At 41.9% G+C, this 19612-nt stretch overlaps 1 protein-coding gene across 2 annotated transcripts; it reads right to left on the bottom strand.

Moving 5' to 3' along the window:
* Positions 1–16030: 16030 nt before the first annotated feature.
* On the bottom strand, positions 16031–19320 carry LOC119365749. 2 transcript variants are annotated; one of them, XM_037631394.1, is made up of 6 exons: positions 18704–19320; positions 18457–18639; positions 17809–17889; positions 16850–17022; positions 16675–16771; positions 16031–16417 (listed from the first exon to the last, which is right to left on the bottom strand). In XM_037631394.1, the coding sequence occupies exons 1-6, from the start codon at positions 19019–19021 to the stop codon at positions 16304–16306; spliced, it is 966 nt and encodes a 321-aa protein (XP_037487291.1). In that variant the 5' UTR covers positions 19022–19320; the 3' UTR covers positions 16031–16303. The 2 variants fall into 2 exon arrangements, with proteins under 2 accessions (XP_037487291.1, XP_037487298.1); XM_037631401.1 differs by having other exon boundaries at positions 18457–18570; positions 18704–19312.
* Positions 19321–19612: the final 292 nt, after the last annotated feature.

Below are 19612 nucleotides of genomic sequence, written 5' to 3'. Positions count from 1 at the left end.
AAGTTGGTTTTCCTGTGATGAAATCGGTGACTCCGAGTTGTGTGCTACGGTTGCACCGAAGGATTTCAGTTGGGCCGAAGAGAACAAACCGGTGTGACCGAGTTCATGAGAGTGAAACCACTTGTCACCTCAGCTCACTAGACAAGTAAGATCTCACAAGGATATGCAATGAATTAACTGAAAGATTTGCAATGAATTTGATGCAGAAAATGCAGAACAAAAAGGAAAGAAAAGAAACTAAAGGTTCTAGATGAAGTTTTTTTTGAAAGGGGAAACAAATATGCAAATGCAAAAGCACGGAGAAACACTAGAGAACTTCATCTAGAAATGGTCGGTGACAAAGTCACCTATGTTAGAGTATATTGACTTAGGAGTCAAGTGAGAGCACTTGATCATAGATCATACTCATCATTTAAGCTCAAAATGGGGTTACCATTTTTCATTTAAGCCTTTTGATGTATTCACATCTTGTCGAGTTGCTTTGACTCATGACTTGGAGTAAATCTTCTTTAAGATGGAATAACATACCTTGGGTGGTGGTGTTGATCTTGTTCATGTAGTTGAACTTGTGTGGGTTGCTCAAGGTTGATGTAGTTCATCAAGGGTTGGGAGCACCACTTGGAGTTTGAGTTCATCTACCTACATGGGTTAGCTTTGCAAGGAAGAGCACTTGTGTGTCCAAAATGACAATCATGAGACTCAACATGAAATTTGCCAGAGGATATGTTTGAATGGTTTCGTGCTTCCTTGTCTTCAACCACCATTGTGTAGAAACTTGGTGATGTAGAGATTGCTCAAGATGTGAGTGAGTTGCAATCTCATAGATTTAGATTCAACCAAGTACCTACACGGGTTAGATAACATGCAAGGTACAAATATATCCAAGACATATGAATAGCATCATAAGAGAAATATCGAGGATTAGTCATAGGCTCATGCCTCGCATGTATCAAATGGAGTTCCTACTCCAAGTTTGACGCATCAATGATGTTCAATTCACCTCTCAACCTGCAAAACACTTTCTCATCAAGTGGTTTAGTGAATATATCCGCCAATTGCTTATCGGTGCGAACATGCTTAAGGTTAATGTCCCCTTTTGCAACGTGATCTCGAATGAAATGATGACGAACTTTAATATGCTTAGTTCGAGAATGTTGCATGGGATTGTGAGCAATCTTAATAGCACTTTCATTGTCACATAGCAATGGAACATGTTTCACATATATCCCATAATCTTTAAGAGTTTGGGTCATCCAAAGTAATTGAGCGCAACATGAACCAGCGGCAATGTATTCCGCTTCGGCGGTGGATAAGGATACCGAGTTTTGTTTCTTGGAAGACCAAGACACAAGAGATCTACCAAGGAATTGACAAGTACCCGAAGTGGACTTTCTATCAACCTTGTCTCCGGCATAGTCTGAATCGGAGTAGCCAACAAGATCAAAAGAGGACCTCTTAGGATACCAAATGCCAAAATTTGGTGTATGGATTAGGTATCTCACTATCCTTTTCACAGCCTTAAGATGACATTCTTTAGGAGGAGCTTGATATCGTGCACACATGCACACACTTAGCATAATATCGGACGAGAGGCACATAGATATAACAATGAACCAATCATAGAGAGATAAACCTTTTGATCAACTGGTTCACCATCTTTTGTCAAATCAAGATGTCCACTAGTAGGCATGGGTGTAGTCATACCTTTGCATTCTTGCATATTGAACTTCTTGAATAAGTCATTGGTGTACTTCGTTTGAGAGACAAAGGTACCTTCCTTAGTTTGCTTGATTTGCAAACCGAGAAAGAATTTGAGTTCACTCATCATAGACATCTCAAACTTCTCCGACATTAGCTTTCCAAACTTATCACTAAAATGAGGGTTAGTTGAACCAAATATGATATCATCAACGTAAATTTGGCACACAAATAGTTCTCCATTAACCCTTTTAGTAAAAAGAGTAGAATCAATTTTACCAATTTCAAAGCCTTTTTCAATAAGGAACTTGGTCAAGCATTTATACCATGCTCTAGGAGCTTGTTTAAGACCATAAAGGGCTTTGTGAAGTTTGTGAACATGATTAGGTTTCTTAGGATTGACGAAGCCGGGAGGTTGCTTAACATAAACTTCCTCTTCGATTTTGCCATTTAGAAAAGCACTCTTAATGTCCATTTGGTACAAGGTGATATCATGGTGATTAGCATAAGCAAGTAAGATGCGAATGGACTCAAGTCTAGCAACGGGAGCATATGTATCACCATAGTCCATACCTTCAACTTGTGTGTAGCCTTGGGCGACGAGACGTGCTTTGTTGCGAACCACTTGTCCATCTTCATCTTGCTTGTTGCGAAACACCCATTTGGTACCAATGATGTTGTGGTTGTTGTCGGGTTTCTCGACTAATGTCCACACTTGATTTCTCTCAAAGTTGTGTAGCTCTTCATGCATAGCATTATCCAATCCGGATCCTCCAATGCTTCTTCAACCTTCATAGGTTCAATGCTAGAGATGAATGAGTAATGTTCAAAAAAGTTAGCTAAACGAGTTTTAGAGCGAGTGATTCTCCCGGTTTGGATATCATTGTATATTTGCTCGATGGGATGATCCTTAGCAATTCTTGCTCGAACTCGTGAAAGATTTTGCTTGGGTCGGGGTGGAACATCCTCTTCATCTTGTTCTTCTTCTTGGCCTTCTTCATTGTTGACGTTGTCGTTCTCTTGTCGTGGTTGAGAAGGAGGTTGTTGATGTTCATCTTGGTGTGCTCCCTCGTTTTCTTCATCTTGGCGTATCCCACTTGTGGATGCTTCCGTATCAACTCTTGGTTCACCTTATCGTGAGGTAGAAGCTTCCACTTGGATGGATGAGGTACTCTCCTTCACTTCTGTTGGACGAATCTTACCAATGGACAAGTCTTGAATTGCTTCCGAAGGGTCTTTGTCTCCTACATCAATTGGCAATTGCTCTACTTGCGAGCCGTTAGATTCATCAAACTTCACATCTACCGTCTCTTCAACCTTTCGGGTGAAATTGTTGTAGACAAGGTAAGTGTGAGAGTTTGAGCCATAGCCAAGTAGGAAACATTCATGAGATTTAGGAGCAAATTTAGAACAACGATGCTTATCAAGAATGTAGCACTTTGAGCCGAATACTCGAAAGTATCCAACTTGGGGTTTGTTACCGGTGAGGAGCTCGTATGCCGTCTTGCCGGGTAGCTTGTGAAGATACAAGCGATTTATTGCATGGCAAGCTGTCTCAACTGCTTCCGCCCAAAAGTGCTTTGGCGTTTTGTACTCATCAAGCATCGTTCTTGCCATCTCGATAAGAGTCCGGTTCTTCCTTTCAACAACTCCATTTTGTTGAGGTGTGTATGTAGCCAAGAACTCGTGTGAAATCCCTTCTTTGTCAAGAAAGGTGTCCACATTTGCGTTCTTGAACTCCATTCCATTGTCACTCCGAACCTTCTTGATCTTCACGTCAAACTGATTTTGGGCCTTCCTAGCGAAGTTTTTGAAGATCTTTTGGACCTGCGATTCGTCATCAAGAAAGAACACCCACGTAAATCTTGAAAAATCATCAACTATGACTAGACCAAATGAGTTACCACCGAGACTCTTGTAGGCATTTGGACCAAAGAGATCCATGTGAAGTAGCTCGAGTGGTCTTCTTGTGGTCATGATGTTCTTCACGCGGTGACTTCCTCCAACTTGTTTCCCTGCTTGACAAGCACTACAAAGTCTATCCTTGTCAAATATGACATCTTTTATTCCAAGGATATGATCACCTTTAATAAGCTTATCAAGATTTCGCATACCAACATGACCTAGTCTCCTATGCCACAACCAACCTTTAGAAGATTTAGCAATTAAGAAAGTTTTAGGTTGAGCCTTTTTAGTGAAATCAACAATGTAAAGATCTCCTCTACGTATACCGGTAAAGACCATTTTATGATTGTCTCTACGAAACACTTGGCAATCTACTTCAGTGAATAAGACATTGAAACCGAAATCAGCAAGTCTAGATACTGAAAGTAAGTTGTAGCCAAGAGATTCAATGAGCATGACATTTTGTATGGAGCTATCATGTGAGATGGCCACCTTACCAAGGCCAACCACCTTACCCTTTCGAGGGCCGTCATTTTCAGCAAGCTCACGGAACATGTCTTTATCTCCGGTCATATGATCAGTACATCCACTATCAAGGACCCATTCCTTTCCTCCAGCCATGTAGCCGCGAAGATTTGCCATAAGACCAAAGTGTCTCATCGCATCATCGAGATCATAGTCACTATCATCATCCTCATCCGAGTATTCATGTTCAACATCATCTTGTGATTGATCAATTCCTAGAGAGGGCAGTTCATTAGATAAATGATCATTTCTATAGTTATCTTTATGAATTCTAATAGCTCTGGAAATGATATTGCTAATGATTCCAACATCTCCTTTGGCACTCGTAAGTTCAGTAAGCTCAAATAAGCAGTCACCAAATTTGGGATCATTGGAACTCATCTTAATCAAAGCAATAGACTTATGGAGGATTTCATCTAGATCTTTCAAGGAATGATTTGCAAAGAGTTCCTCAAGAAATTACCATATGGTGTAGGCACCCTTAAGAGTAGGCAAACATCCAATCAAGTTTCTAGGCAAGCCTCTAGTGATAAGATTAACAGTTCTAAGATTGTGAATCATGTCAATATCTTCATCTAGGGTAGGGTGCAAAGGATCAACATGAGGTGCACAAGGGCTAGTAATGTACTTGTTCAAATGATATTCATTGAAAATCTCAAGCATTTCATTTTTCCACTCATGAAAATACTCTCCACCAAGAATAGGCACTCTATGTCTAAGACTCCCCAAAGTAGACACATCCATCTTCCTCCAATGGTGTTTAAACCAAGGCAATGGAGACCAATGCTCTGATACCAATTGAAAGGATCGAGAAGAGGTGTCTAGAGGGGGGTGATTAGACACTAATTGCCAAACATTGCAGTTTTTAATATTCTTAAGTTTAAGTGGAGTTTAGGAACAAGTTTAACAAACACAATACATATCAAGCAAGCATGCAATGAGTATATGAGCAGCGGGAAGTAAAGCATGCAACTTGCAAGAATGTAAAGAGAAGGGTTTGGAGTATTCAAACACAATTGGAGACACGGAGGTTTTTGTCGTGGTTCCGATAGGTGGTGCTATCGTACATCCACGTTGATGGAGACTTCAACCCACGGAGGGTAACTGTTGCGCGAGTCCACGGAGGGCTCCACCCATGAAGGGTCCACGAAGAAGCAACCTTGTCTATTCCATCACGACCGTCGCCCATGAAGGACTTGCCTCACTAGCGGTAGATCTTCACGAAGTAGGCGATCTCCTTGCCCTTACAAACTCCTTGGTTCAACTCCACAATCTTGTTGGAGGCTCCCAAGTGACACCTAGCCAATCTAGGAGACACCACTCTCCAAGAAGTAACAAATGGTGTGTTGATGATGAACTCCTTGCTCTTGTGCTTCAAATGATAGTCTCCCCAACACTCAACTCTCTCTCACGGGATTTGGATTTGGTGGAAAGAAGATTTGAGTGGAAGCAACTTGGGGAAGGCTAGAGATCAAGATTCATATGGTTGGAATGGAATATCTTGACCTCAACACAAGTGTAGGTGGTTCTCTCTCAGAAAATGTGTATTGGAAGTGTAGGTATGTTCTGATGGCTCTCTCCACAAATGAAGAGTGGGTGGAGGGGTATATATAGCCTCCACACAGAATCTAACCATTACACACAATTTGCCAAACTCGGTGGGACCGAATGGTTAAACTCGGTCGGACCGATTCAGCAAACCTAGTGACCGTTAGGATTTTCGGTGGGACTGAGATGCAACTTGGTAGGACCAATGTGCTAGGGTTAGGGTAAAACCAAAACTCGGTTTGACCGATTACTCAAACTCGGTGGGACCGATTTGGGTAATAAGCGAAACAGAGAGTTGGCCAAGCAAACTCGGTGGGGCCGATTGCATATCTCGGTGGGACCGAAAATATTGCAACAGGTAACAGAGAGTTTGCAAGCCCATCTCGGTGAGACCGAGATCCCATCGGTGAGACCAAACTGATTAGGGTTTCTGGCAGTGGCTATGTTAACTGAACTCGGTGGCTCCGGATAGAAAGAATCGGTGGGGCCGAGTTTGACTTTTGGTTTAGGTCATATGTGGATGTGGGAAGGTAGTTGAGGGTTTTGGAGCATATCACTAAGCACTTTGAGCAAGCAAGCCATTAAGCAACACCTCGTCCCCTCTTGATAGTATTGGCTTTTCCTATAGACTCAATGTGATCTTGGATCACTAAAATAGAAAATTTAGAGTCTTGATCTTGAAGCTTGAGCCAATCCTTTGTCCTTAGCATCTTGAAGGGGTTCCACATCCTCTAGTCCATGCCACTCCATTGTTGAACTTATCTGAAACATACTAGGTAAAAGTGTTAGTCCAACAAGAGATATGTTGACATTAATTACCAAAACCACCCAGGGAGCACTTGTGCTTTCAAGTACTTGTCAGAGGTCTCATACCTCTCGACATGGGCATGAGTCTGAAATACCAATTTCAACTCTTGGAACATCTCATATGCTCCGCGGCGTTCAAAACATTTTTGAAGTCCCAGTTCTAAGCCGTAAAGCATGACGCACTAAACTATCAAGTAGTCATCATACCGAGCTTGCCAAATGTTCATAACGTCTGCATCTACTCCTACAATAGGTCCATCACGTAGCAGTGCATCAAGGACATAATTCTTCTGTGCAGCAATGAGGATAATCCTCAGATCATGGATCTAGTCCGCATCATTGCTACTATCATCTTTCAACTTATTTTTCTCTAGGAACATATCAAAGATAAACGGGGAACTATAACGCGGGCTATTAATCTACAACATAATTTGCAAATACTATCAGGACTAAGTTCATGATAAATTAAAGTTCAATTAATCATATTACTTAAGAACTCCCACTTAGATAGACATCCCTCTAGTCATCTAAATGATCACACGATCCATATCAACTAAAGCATGTTCGATCATCACGTGAGATGGAGTAGTTTTCAATGGTGCACATCTCTATGTTGATCGTATCTACTATATGATTCATGTTCGACCTTTCGGTCTCAGTGTTCCAAGGCCATATCTACATATGCTAGGCTCGACAAGTTTAACCCGAGTATTCTGCATATGCAAAACTGGCTTGCACCCGTTGTATGTGAACGTAGAGCTTATCACACCCGATCATCACGTGGTGTCTCGGCACGACGAACTGTAGCAACGGTGCATACTCAGGGAGAACACTTATACCTTGAAATTTAGTGAGAGATCATCTTATAATGTTACCGTCGTACTAAGCAAAATAAGATGCATAAAAGATAAACATCACATGCAATCAAAATATGTGACATGATATGGTCATCATCATCTTGTGCCTTTGATCTCCATCTCCAAAGCACCATCATGATCTCTATCGTCACCGGCTTGACACCTTGATCTTCACCGTAGCGTCGTTGTCGTCTCGCCAACTAATGCTTCTACGACTATCGCTACCGCTTAGTGATAAAGTAAAGCAATTACATGGCGATTGCATTTCATACAATAAAGCGACAACCATAAGGCTTCTGCTAGTTGCCGATAACTTCTACAAAACATGATCATCTCATACAACAATTTATATCTCCTCACGTCTTGACCATATCACATCACAACATGCCCTGCAAAAACAAGTTAGACGTCCTCTACTTTGTTGCTGCAAGTTTTACGTGGCTGCTACGGGCTTCTAGCAAGAACCGTTCTTACCTATGCATCAAAACCACAATGATTTTTCATCAATTGTGCTGTTTTAACCTTCAACAAGGATCGGCCATAGTCAAACTGGATTCAACTAAAGTTGGAGAAACAAACACCCGCTAGCCACCTGTGTGTGAAGCACGTCGGTAGAACTAGTCTCATGAACGCGGTCATGTAATGCCGGTCTGGGCCGCTTCATCCAACAATACCGCCGAATCAAAGTAAGACATTGGTGGTAAGCAGTATGACTATTATCGCCCACACCTCTTTGTGTTCTACTCATGCATATATCATCTACGCATAGACCTGGCTCTGATACCACTGTTGGGGAACGTAGTAATTCAAAAAAAATCCTACGATCACGCAAGATCTAACTAGTAGATGCATAGAAACGAGAGGGGAGAGTGTGTCCACGTACCCTTGTAGACCGAAAGCGGAAGCGTTTAGTAACGTGGTTGATGTAGTCGAACGTCTTCACGATCCAACCGATCCAAGTACCAAACGTACGGTACCTCCGTGTTTAGCACATGTTCAGCACAATGAAGTCCCACGAGCTCTCGATCTAGTAGAGGGTCGATGGAGAGTTTCGTCAGCATGACGGTGTGGTTACGGTGTTGATGATGTGATCTGTGCAGGGCTTCGCCTAAGCACTACGATAATATGACCGAGGTGGTAAACTTTGGAGGGGGGCACCGCACACGGCTAAGACAATTGATGTTGTGCCTTTGGGGTTCCCTCTACCCACATATATAAAGGAGGAGGGAGGAGGAGGCCGGCTAAGGGGGAGGCGCACCAAGGGGGTGAGTCCTACTAGGACTCCAAACCTAGTAGGATTCGCCCCCCCCCCCACCCCTTTCCTTCTAACAGAGAGGGGGAAAGGGGAAAGGAGGGAGATGGAGAAGGAAAGAGGGGGGCCGTGCCTCCTCCCCTTGCCCAATTCGGATTGGGGCAACGGGGGCGCGCCCCACCTCCTGTGGCCTATCTTCTCTCCTCCACTATGGACCATTAGGCCCAATAACTTTCCCCGGAGGGTTCCGGTAACCCCTCCGGTACTCTGGTATGTACCCGATACACTCCGGAACCCTTCCGGTGTCCGAATACAATATATCAATCTTTACCTCTCGACCATTTCGAGACTCCTCGTCATGTCTGTGATCTCATCCGGGAATCCGAACAAATTTCGTTCACCAAAACACATAACTCACAAATACAAATCGTCATCGAGCGTTAAGCGTGCGGACCCTACGGGTTTGAGAACTATGTAGACATGACCGAGACACCTCTCCGGTCAATAGCCAATAGCGGAACCTGGATGCTCATATTGGCTCCTACATATTCTATGAAGATCTTTATCGGTCAAACCGCATAACAACATAGGTTATTCCCTTTGCCATCGGTATGTTACTTGCCTGAGATTCAATCGTCGGTATCATCATACCTAGTTCAATCTCGTTACTGGCAAGTCTCTTTAGTCGTTCCATAATGCATCATCCTGCAGCTAACTCATTAGTTACATTGCTTGCAAGGCTTATAGTGATGTGCATTACCTAGAGGGCCCAGAGATACCTCTTCGATACACGGAGTGACAAATCCTAATCTTGATCTATGCCAACTCAACAAACACCTTCGGAGACACCTATAGAGCATCTTTATAATCACCCAGTTACGTTGTGACGTTTGATAGCACACAAGGTGTTCCTACGGTATTCGGGAGTTGCATAATCTCATAGTCAGAGGAATATGTATAAGTCATGAAGAAAGCAATAGCAATAAAACTTAACGATCATTATGCTAAGCTAACGGATGGGTCTTATCCATCACATCATTATCTAATGATGTGATCCCGTTCATCAAATGACAACACATGTCTATGGTTAGGAAACTTAACCATCTTTGATTAACGAGCTAGTCAAGTAGAGGCATACTAGGGACACTCTGTTTTGTCTATGTATTCACACATGCACCAAGTTTCCGGTTAATACAATTCTAGCATGAATAATAAACATTTATCATGATATTAGGAAATATAAATAATAACTTTATTATTGCCTCTAGGGCATATTTCCTTCAACTTTGTCACTGGGATATAGAGCACCGCAAGATTGAACCCATTACAGAGCACATCTCCAGTTGCAAGATAAATCAATCTAGTTGGCCAAATCAAACAAATAGATCAGAGAGAAATACAAAGCTACAATAATCATGCATAAAAGAATTTAGAGAAGACTCAATTAATATTCACAAATAATATGATCGTAAACCCACAATTCAACGCATCCAAACAAAACACATCACAAAAGAAGATTGCATCGAATAGATCTCCGAGAATATCGAGAAGAACATTGTATTGAAGATCAAAGAGAGAGAAAAATCCATCTAGATACTAGCTATGGACCCTTAGGTATGTGGTAAACTACTCACACATCATCGGAAGGGCAGCAAGGTTGATGTAGAAGTCCTCCGTAATTGAATCCCCCTCCGGCAGAGTACAAAAAAGGCCTCCAGATGAGATCGCAGAAGAACAAAAACTTGTTGCGGTGGAAAAAGTATTTTGGGTGCCTCTTTGTTGGTTTCCTAATTTTAGAGAATTTATGGAGGTGGAATCACGGCACGCCCTGTTGCCTTGTTGTCTCCTCATTTGCCTTCTGGTCTCCTCCCAAAGCTCCTAGGGTCTCTCTTGTCGAAGAAAATCATTAAAAAGTTCAGTAGCATTTCGACTTGTTTTGGTACTGCTGGAAAACCAAAAACAGGTAAAAAACAGCTACTGGCACTTGCACTAGGTTAATAGGTTAGTCCCAAAAAAGATATATAATTGCATATAAAACACCCAAGATTGATACTATAATAGCATGGAACAATCAAAAATTGCAGATGCGTTGGAGACGTATCAAGCATCCCCAAGCTTAATTCATGCTCGTCCTCGAGTACGTAAATGGTAAAAACAAAATTTTTGATGTGGAATGCTACCTAACATGTTTATAATGTAATATTTCTTTTATGGTAGGAATATTTAGATCTGAGTGATTCAAAGCAATAGTCTATAATTTGACATAAAGACATCAATACTCAGGCATACTAACAAACAATCATGTCTTTCAAAATAAAAATGCTAAAGAACGCTATCCCTACAAAACCATATAGCCTTGTCATGCTCCATCTTCTTAACACAAAATGTAAATCATGCACTACCCCAGTGTTAGCCAAGCAATTGGTTCATACTTTTTAACACGCTTTAGTTTTTTCAACCCCCACGTAATACATGAGCGCAAGCCATGGATATAGCACTAATGGGTGGAATAGAATACGATGGTAGAGATTAATATGAAGAAGACAAAAACGGTAGAAAGTCTCACATCGATGCGGCTAATCAACAGGCTATGGAGATGTCCATCAACTGATGTCAATGCAAGGAGTAGGGATTGCCATGCAATGGGTGCACTAAAAGCTATAAGTGTATGAAAGTTCAGACTGAAAACTAAGTAGGTGTGCATCCAACTTGCTTGCTCTAGAAGACCTCGGGCATTTGAGAAAGCCCATCATCCGAATATACAAGCCAAGTTCTATAATGAAAAATTCCCCCTAGTATATGAAAGTGACTACATAGGAGGCTCTATATGAAAAATATGGTGCTACTTTCAAGTACAAGCATGGAAAAATATAGTAACATTGCCCCTTCTCTTTTTTTGGTGAGCTCTTTTTTGCCTCTTTTTTCTGGGCTCTTTTTGGACTCTCCTTTTCCTCACTGGGACAATGCTCTAATAATGAATAATGATGATTATCACACTTCTATTTACTTACAACTCAAAATTACAACTCGATACTAGAACAAAATATGACTTTATATGAATGCCTCTGGCAGTGTACCGGGATGTGGAATGATATACTCCCTCTGTAAACTAATATAAAAGCGTTTAGATCACTACTTTAGTGATATAAATGATCGTATATTAGTTTACAGAGGGAGCATAAAAATGATGAATGGTGGCTGAGCCACAAATACTACGTCAGCTATATAATCATGCATAGCAATATGAAAATGATAATGTGTGTCATAATAAACGGAACAGTGGAAGTTGCATGGCAATATATCTCAGAATGGCTATGGAAATGCCATAATAGGTAGGTATGGTGGCTGTTTTGAGGAAGGTATAAGGAGGCTTATGTGTGATAGAGCGTATCATATCACGGGGTTTGGATGCACCGACGAAGTTTGCACCACATCTCGAGGTGAGAAAGGGCAATGCACGGTACCGAAGAGGCTAGCAAATTGCGAAATGCAAGAGTGTGTATAATCCATGGACTCACATTAGTCATAAAGAACTCATATACTTATTGCGAAAGTCTATTAGCCCTCGAAGCAAAGTACTACTGTTGTAGGGTGTAACCCTAAGAGGGATCTTTTCGCACTTGGAGGGGAAAAGGGATGAACACCAAGAACACACAGAGGAATTCACTCCAACAAAACCCAATTACACATCCATTAGAATAGCAAACACATAGATCCACAAGAATATAAGCACAATCCAAGGAAACAAGCCCTAGGTAAAGTTCTTCCCACTCCTAAGGAGGTGAGGTCTTGATGATAGTCTTCTACTAAGAGGAGGTCCTGAAATCCACTTGGGATCCTCTCCAAAGAGGTCTTGATCTCCAAGAGGAGGGGTAGAAGGAGCAAAGCTCTCTAAATATCTCTCATATACTTTGCTAACCCTAACTAATAGCCTAGGTACGAAATATATAGGTTGAGGGGGAAAGGGGACAACTTGAGAGGCAAGAAAGGGTGCCCTCAGCCGAAACCTGGGAGGCCCGTGCGCACGGGATAAGTTGGGCCCGTGCGCACGGGGGTCCCGTAGGCACGTGATACGTCTCCAACGTATCTATAATTTTTTATTATTCCATGTTGTTATATTATCATTCTTGGATGTTTTATATTCATTTTATAGCAACTTTATATCATTTTTTGGGACTAACCTATTGACATAGTGCCCAGTGCCAGTTGCTGTGTTTTGCTTGTTTTTTACTTCGTAGAATATCAGTACCAAACGAAGTCTAAATGCCACGAAACTTTTTGGAGATTTTTTTCTGCCCAGAAAACAACTTGGGAACCAAGGAAGTACCAAAGGGGAGGCCCATGGGGCCCACAAGGCACCAGGGTGCGCTAGAGGCCCCTAGCGCACCCTAGTGGCTAGTGGGGCCCACATGCCCCCTCTCCACCGCCTCTTAGCTCTATAAATACCCAAATATTCCAGAAACCCTAGGGAGTCGACGAAAAACAATTCCAGTCGCCGCAAGTTCTAGAACCACGAGATCTAATATAGAGCCCTATTCCGGCACTTTGCCGGAGGGGAAGACGATCGCGGAGGGGTTCATCATCCTCATTGGTGCTCCTCCGATGATGCGTGAGTAGTTTATCACACACCTACGGGTCCGTAGGTAGTAGCTAGATGGCTTCTTCTCTCTTTTTGATTCTCAATACAATGTTCTCCTCGATGTTCTTGTAGATCTATTTGATGTAATGAATTTTTGCAGTGCGTTTGTTGGGATCTGATGAATTGTGAGTTTATGATCAGATCTATCTATGAATATTATTTGAGTGTTCTTTGATCTCTTATATACATGATTATTATAGCCTCGTATTTCTTCTCCAAAACTTTGGTTTGGTTTGGCCAACTAGATTGATTTTTCTTGCAATGGGAAGAGGTGCTTTGTGATAGGTACGATCTTGCGGTGCTCAATCTCAGTGACAGAAGGAGAAGTGACATGCATGTATCGTTGCCATTAAGGATAAAAAGATGGGGTCTATTCCTACATGAATAGATCTTGTCTACATCATGTCATCGTTCTTATTGTATTAGTATCGCTGCACTAATTTCATCCAGAATACATGCGTTTGGTATCAAAAAAGCAAAAGAAGTAGTGTGTTTGCCATTGTTGCATGTCAATTGTTACCTATTGTGAGACTTTTGCCTTGATTTCTTGGTACTCAAAAGATATACTCCTACATTTTAATGTTTTTTCACAGTGAGAGCAAGTTGCACGACCAATTGTTGTCATATGGTTTAGAATTTCCTATGTTGCATGCTCTGCTGCCTGAAATGTTGCATACTAATATGATATTTATTTGCATGTAGGTTCATAGACTAGAATTTGTGTGCCTCCTAAATCCATATGCTCTCATAACTTCATAAGCATGCATGTGTATTTTGCTTATCTGTTACCTTCACCTCAATGTGCTACTTGGCACATGCTGCCAATATGTAAGTGGATATTGCAAATTTATGATTTCTTATATGTGGTACTATAACCCAGGATGATCAAAGAAGGACATAGGAACAAGTCTAAGTATGCTTTCATCGTTAGAGGGATAATCAGTAGTAAGAAAGGAGTTCTTGCGTTGCTCATGCTCGTCGAAATTGTAATAATGTTAGTCATGCCTTGGCTAATTTTGGTAAGGTGTGCCGTCGGACTATGGTTTAGCTAGGCTCTGGACTAGATGAGGTCATGGAACTTGTAGGACGAGATTGTAACATTTAAACTCTGAGTAATGAAAGAATTTATTCGCAAAAAAAACTATAGGCTTCTGCCCATGCGCTCCAAGGTTGTGAGTTGTGATTTTTTTTTATCAACGGAAAGGAGGAGGATTGTTTGATGCAACGGCAATAAAAACCACACCAATGACCAGTGAAGTTGCAGACCAACATACGCTACTAGAAGGGCCTTATAAAGTCACTGAAGAAACTTGCCACCGTCTTTTGCTCTCACCCACCCGCAAAAAAGAAGTATTTTGTTCTCACGGAAGTACACTTTTGTTGAATCCATGCTACTGTGATGTATTTACCCCTACCCCTAAGACACAGTGGACCTACTGTCGGAAGAGGCTTGAATCCATGTTATTTGGTGCAATGGGTTAGATTAGATCTAGGCAAAGAGGCACAAATTAGGTCCACATTGCATTGCACCCTGATGAATATATAATAAACCACTGTATGCCTTTTTTTCCCATATTAGCATAAATATTTATAAAAATAGAAGAAAATGGTACAGATTATTGAAAATGATGCTACATATTTTCAAATAATCCTTCTCCTCATTTTTAAGCATTACAAAGGATACAAAATATTACCACGGTGATAAGCACTTTTTAGCAAACAACTCTGGGTTTGAACTAGGACCTTGGGCCATTTGGCGCAACGGGTAATCTAGTAGACTCAATTGATATGCCGCCTCTTTAGGGGCCAAGGGGGTAACAAATTTTTATTGATGTGATGACCAAACCACATATGACATGTATGCATATGACATATTAAATACTTTAGGAATGGACCCTTTTAGCTGGCGAACGCTTGTTGAGGAGGATGGTATTTGCGAACGTTTTTCATGGCAATTTTAGTTATAGGGGTTGTAGCCAATTTTAGACTAACATGACAATTCCTCGTAGAGAAGGCAATGTTTTTCTAAAAACTACCACCGTATATCTAGATCAAATGGCTGTGAAGGCGTTTGTGGGGAGTTTCTTTCCAGCAAACGTTCGCCAGTTAGCATTACCATTAGGAATTATTATATCCATCCGCTTATTCCACTTTCAGTGAGTGCATATAAATTATTACCTTTTTTCTTGTTTTTTTTACTGCTCTATCATGTGCAGTGATATTTCACGATGTAGGTAGATCACCAGCTATATACTTCTACATTCGAAGTTTTCTTGTATATTTTAGTGTGACCAGATTAATATAACATTATACAAATCAAACAACTACGTACCACTAATTCCTAACGATAACGATCCTCCGATCAAAGAGGCACTAAACACCGAAAAGTGCATACAGAGGCTGAGCTCCATAGTGCTCTTTATTTTTTTAGCGAAAATACTATTTCCACATATTGAGAAAAAAGTATATACATAGATGTGTGTGTGTCTGTGTGTGTAAAATTTGTAATATACACATATAAAATTTGATGAACATATATGTTCATATGTAATGTATACAAAAAAGATAAATACACACAGATTAAAATGGGCTTTTTGTTTGTTGTTTTTGGGCTAGATATTTATCTTTTTTTTGTAGCATGCGAATAATCGAATTACCTGATGAAACCTGTACCTACTTGAAGAACATACATATGTGTTTGTACCTACTTGAATACACACAAATTGTCCATTTATTATTATTTCGCAAAACGGGCTCCATGGAGCCCGGCCTCTGCAACGCCATACTCCACTAAACACGCAAATCAACAAAGCTTTCTATATGCTGTACATTCAAAAGTGGAATTGATACAGTAAGCGCTCATAGCCCACAAATTTACAAGATCCGTGTTAATTTCCATACATTCCAATACCTCCACCATTCACATTTCACTCTTTTTTTCATAGTAGATATAACATCAGTCTGGACTAAGTTCCGTGCTCTAAATACTTCGCTAACAAGTGTTTGTGTATTTGTGCAAACTCTTACTGGCATTGCCGTTTTCTTCAAAATCGCCCTGCTACTCAATCACCTTCAGAGGGGAGCGTCGTTGTCGTCCCCGAGGATTGACAGAGAGAATGGTGCGATAGCGATATTGAATGTCGAGGATCCAACCTTGTCAATGTGCTTCATCTCAAAATCACCTTCCTGCAATTCAGAACATTTATTCAGGTCAAGCTTAACTTTTCAGATATGCCGCAAGGCGTAAACATCCAAATGCAACAAACAGCTCAAAACAACTGAGTCGAGGATAAGGTGCCAAGTCTTCGGTATGAGTTCCAGAGATCAAAGAATCATAAGAATCTCTTGTGTGGGTACAAGTGGACCAGTACTGTCTTCTTTAAAAACATGGAGGCATGGGTTGTGAAGAAATTGTGCAAGAAAAGAAACCTGTATCATCTTACCATTCTCCCATTTGGAGTGTTTAGTGGGCATGCGGATGAGTACTCAAAACCCGTCTTTGGGAATATCACAGGTTGCTCTCCCACTACACCAACACCCCTGACAAGAATTGAACAAGTCTTATTAGTGTTTTGATTAAGATAATTACAATGTGGTGATTATATCACAAAGACTAACCAAACATTCTCTGTCCTTCCATTCGCATCAGTGACAATCCAGCGTCGTCTGAGAAGCTGTACAGCACGCTGAGAATTATTTGTAATTCTGATTCTGTAGGCAAAAAAGAACTTCCCCTTTAAGGGTTGGCTCCGGCTTTCAATATAGACACTCCTGACTTGAACCCTTATCCCCTGTAACATCCAAATTTCTCAACAATATTAGGAAATCAAGTTGAAATTGGTCAACGGTGTAAAGAATTTTTTATCTATATATCATTAAAATGTAGTACTATGACGAAGATTATGAGAAAATAAGTAGTTCTGATCAATTCCTAGGTTGGTTCAGCTTTTCCTTAACAGCGGAACTTCCAAAAAACATATCCTTACAGCCATCCCAAGTTATACATGTGAAATAGCATCGCACAACCACATCTTTCATGTAAATAGTTCCCTCCAATAAAATGTAATTAAATCAAAGAATTAACAGAGTTGGGAAGTGGTGCATTGCACATCAACCACGGCACATGTAAATTCAACATGCATGCTAACATGTACAAAAAGTTGAGCGGTAGACCCAACACCAGTAAAGGTTGAGATTATGTTAAAAAGAAAAGAGTGCCATAACATGTGGATTGACCTAGTCGTGCACAAAGCGTGCAGTTTTGACCAAGTGAGGTACAAAAAAATTCCTAGACCCTGACCCTGTTGGCCTCTTATGTTTCTTTCGCTTTTCATAGTAGTTACTAAGTTTCCTAGTGAATTCTTGCTCACATAACTAGCTGGTGTCTTTTCAACGCTCCAATGATGTCATAGAAAATTTCAAAATTATAGTAAACCTTAATGCTGAAGTTCAAACAGCCGAATGATTACCTAGAAAACTCAGCAGATTATGTGTTGTGAAAGGGAGATGTCAGAATTCAGTTTTAGAAAAGATAACAAAGTTGCAGCTTCAGAGAATTATTCAACCAGAAGAAATACCAGAGTTGTAGCATCACTAGAACATTTGAGGAGGGAGTGCGGAGCCAAAATCATCAGTTCATCTCTGTACTTGGCAGCATCCTGAAAAGTACAAGTGCAGAAAAAATTTATGAACACCATAGAATGCTAAGAGGAGAACAAAACATGTTTGTTTGAGACCAGTAAGACGACGAAATAGCTCTAAGCCTATAAGAGTGAAGTGGTACAAATTGAGCACTAAGTATTGATCACATTGACAGTTCAAACAATGATAACAGAAAAGGCACAATTTCCAACCATGAGTGGAACAGAGGAGATAGAGTATGGCCGCATGCTTGTTAAAATGTCTGCCTTAAGACTTCCTTTCATTGCAATAGACTCTTCAAACACGAGGGAGAAAAACACTAAGGCATCCAGTTAAATTGTTGAATCAGTGGTCAGCACAGGAATGGGAGATAGAAGCTATGCAGCATCGTACTTCTATACTAAGCCGCTGCGTCATTTTGGTTTAATCAGCTATTCTTACCGTAGCTGGGCGGTAAGATCCAGCTTTGCCAATGCCTAAAGGGGAATTCTACATTCCTGTGTTCTTGTACGGAAATGTAGCAACTAGATGCTAGATGCTGCAAAATTGGCAGCAGGAACAATGGCAATGGATGAGTGCAGTACCGCAAACCTCTCCTCCTCGACCGCCTTCTTCAGCGAGCGGCGGAGGCGGAGGACGGGCTCTTCTTCCTCGAACAACCTCAACGAGTCCCTCAGCCTCGCCGCCTCCTTGTAATCCTGCCACAAATTGCAACTTACAGTCGCCGAGCAGCACAGATTTGCATTGGTTGGTACTCCCTCTGTAAACTAATATAAGAGTGTTTAGATCACTATTTAGGGAGTAGCAATTTGCGCATTCTGCGGGCTGTACCTCGAGTTGGGCGGCTACGGCGAGCTGCTGCTTGAGCATAGCGTACTTCTGGCTCCTCAACAAGAAGGCCGCCGCCGTCTTGTCACCCTCCGCCTTCCCCGCGGCCTCCTCCGCCTCCTCGTCACTGCCCGGCGAGTTGGAGCTCGAGTTGGCATCGGATGACGGTGGGGACGAGGACGCGGCCGCCACGACCGCCCTCCGTGCGGCGGACGAGCTCCTCTGCGGCCATCTCGTTGTTCTTGGACGCCGCCGCATCCAGACAGCCGTCGGCGCCGCCGTCGGCGCCGCCGGCGGCGAGCTCAGGCCCACCCACTGCATCCTCTCCCACCGCCCAGGAAAAACCAAATCGAATTCGAGTTCGGCGGCGATTGGATAGGCGACAGATCGCCGCGGTTTCTTGGAGGCAGGCGGGCGAGCGGCTGCCTCAGGCTTTTTCCTCCGCGCTGCTGGCTAAAATTAGCCGCTGTTCTCGGCCCCCATTTCTGTGGCTCCGCCCGTCGCCAACGCCGAGAAACCCCAGCCCTGATATTCTTGCGGATAATTCGTGCGGATTAGCGACTAGCGCATCATCATTGGATGGAACAAGAATGTGTTGGAATCAGGAAAGGAAAGATCCCGTCTTGCGGGCAGCACACCCACACGCACGCAGCACGCACAGGGATCCGTCTCCGTCCGTCACTCGCGTCGCCGTCCGTCGGTCACTGTAATATTTACTTCGCCGGCGCTAAAATAATGAATAAATGAAAGGAAAAATAGGTCACCCACCGTTATCGGAGAGGTTGGCTGTGGATAACCCATGGACTAGTAACACATTTCTTGTGAGTTTTCCTTTCCAGAAATTCCCTTTTGAGCTATGTTTGGTTTCATCTTTAACTCATGAAAAAGTTTAAAAAACCATGAATTTACACT

The sequence above is a fragment of the Triticum dicoccoides genome, chromosome 1A, assembly GCF_002162155.2.
Source record: "Triticum dicoccoides isolate Atlit2015 ecotype Zavitan chromosome 1A, WEW_v2.0, whole genome shotgun sequence".
In the NCBI taxonomy this organism is placed as follows: domain Eukaryota; kingdom Viridiplantae; phylum Streptophyta; class Magnoliopsida; order Poales; family Poaceae; genus Triticum; species Triticum dicoccoides.
The sequence above is the reverse complement of the archived record's forward strand: the minus strand, read 5'-3'. Positions and strand labels throughout refer to the sequence as shown.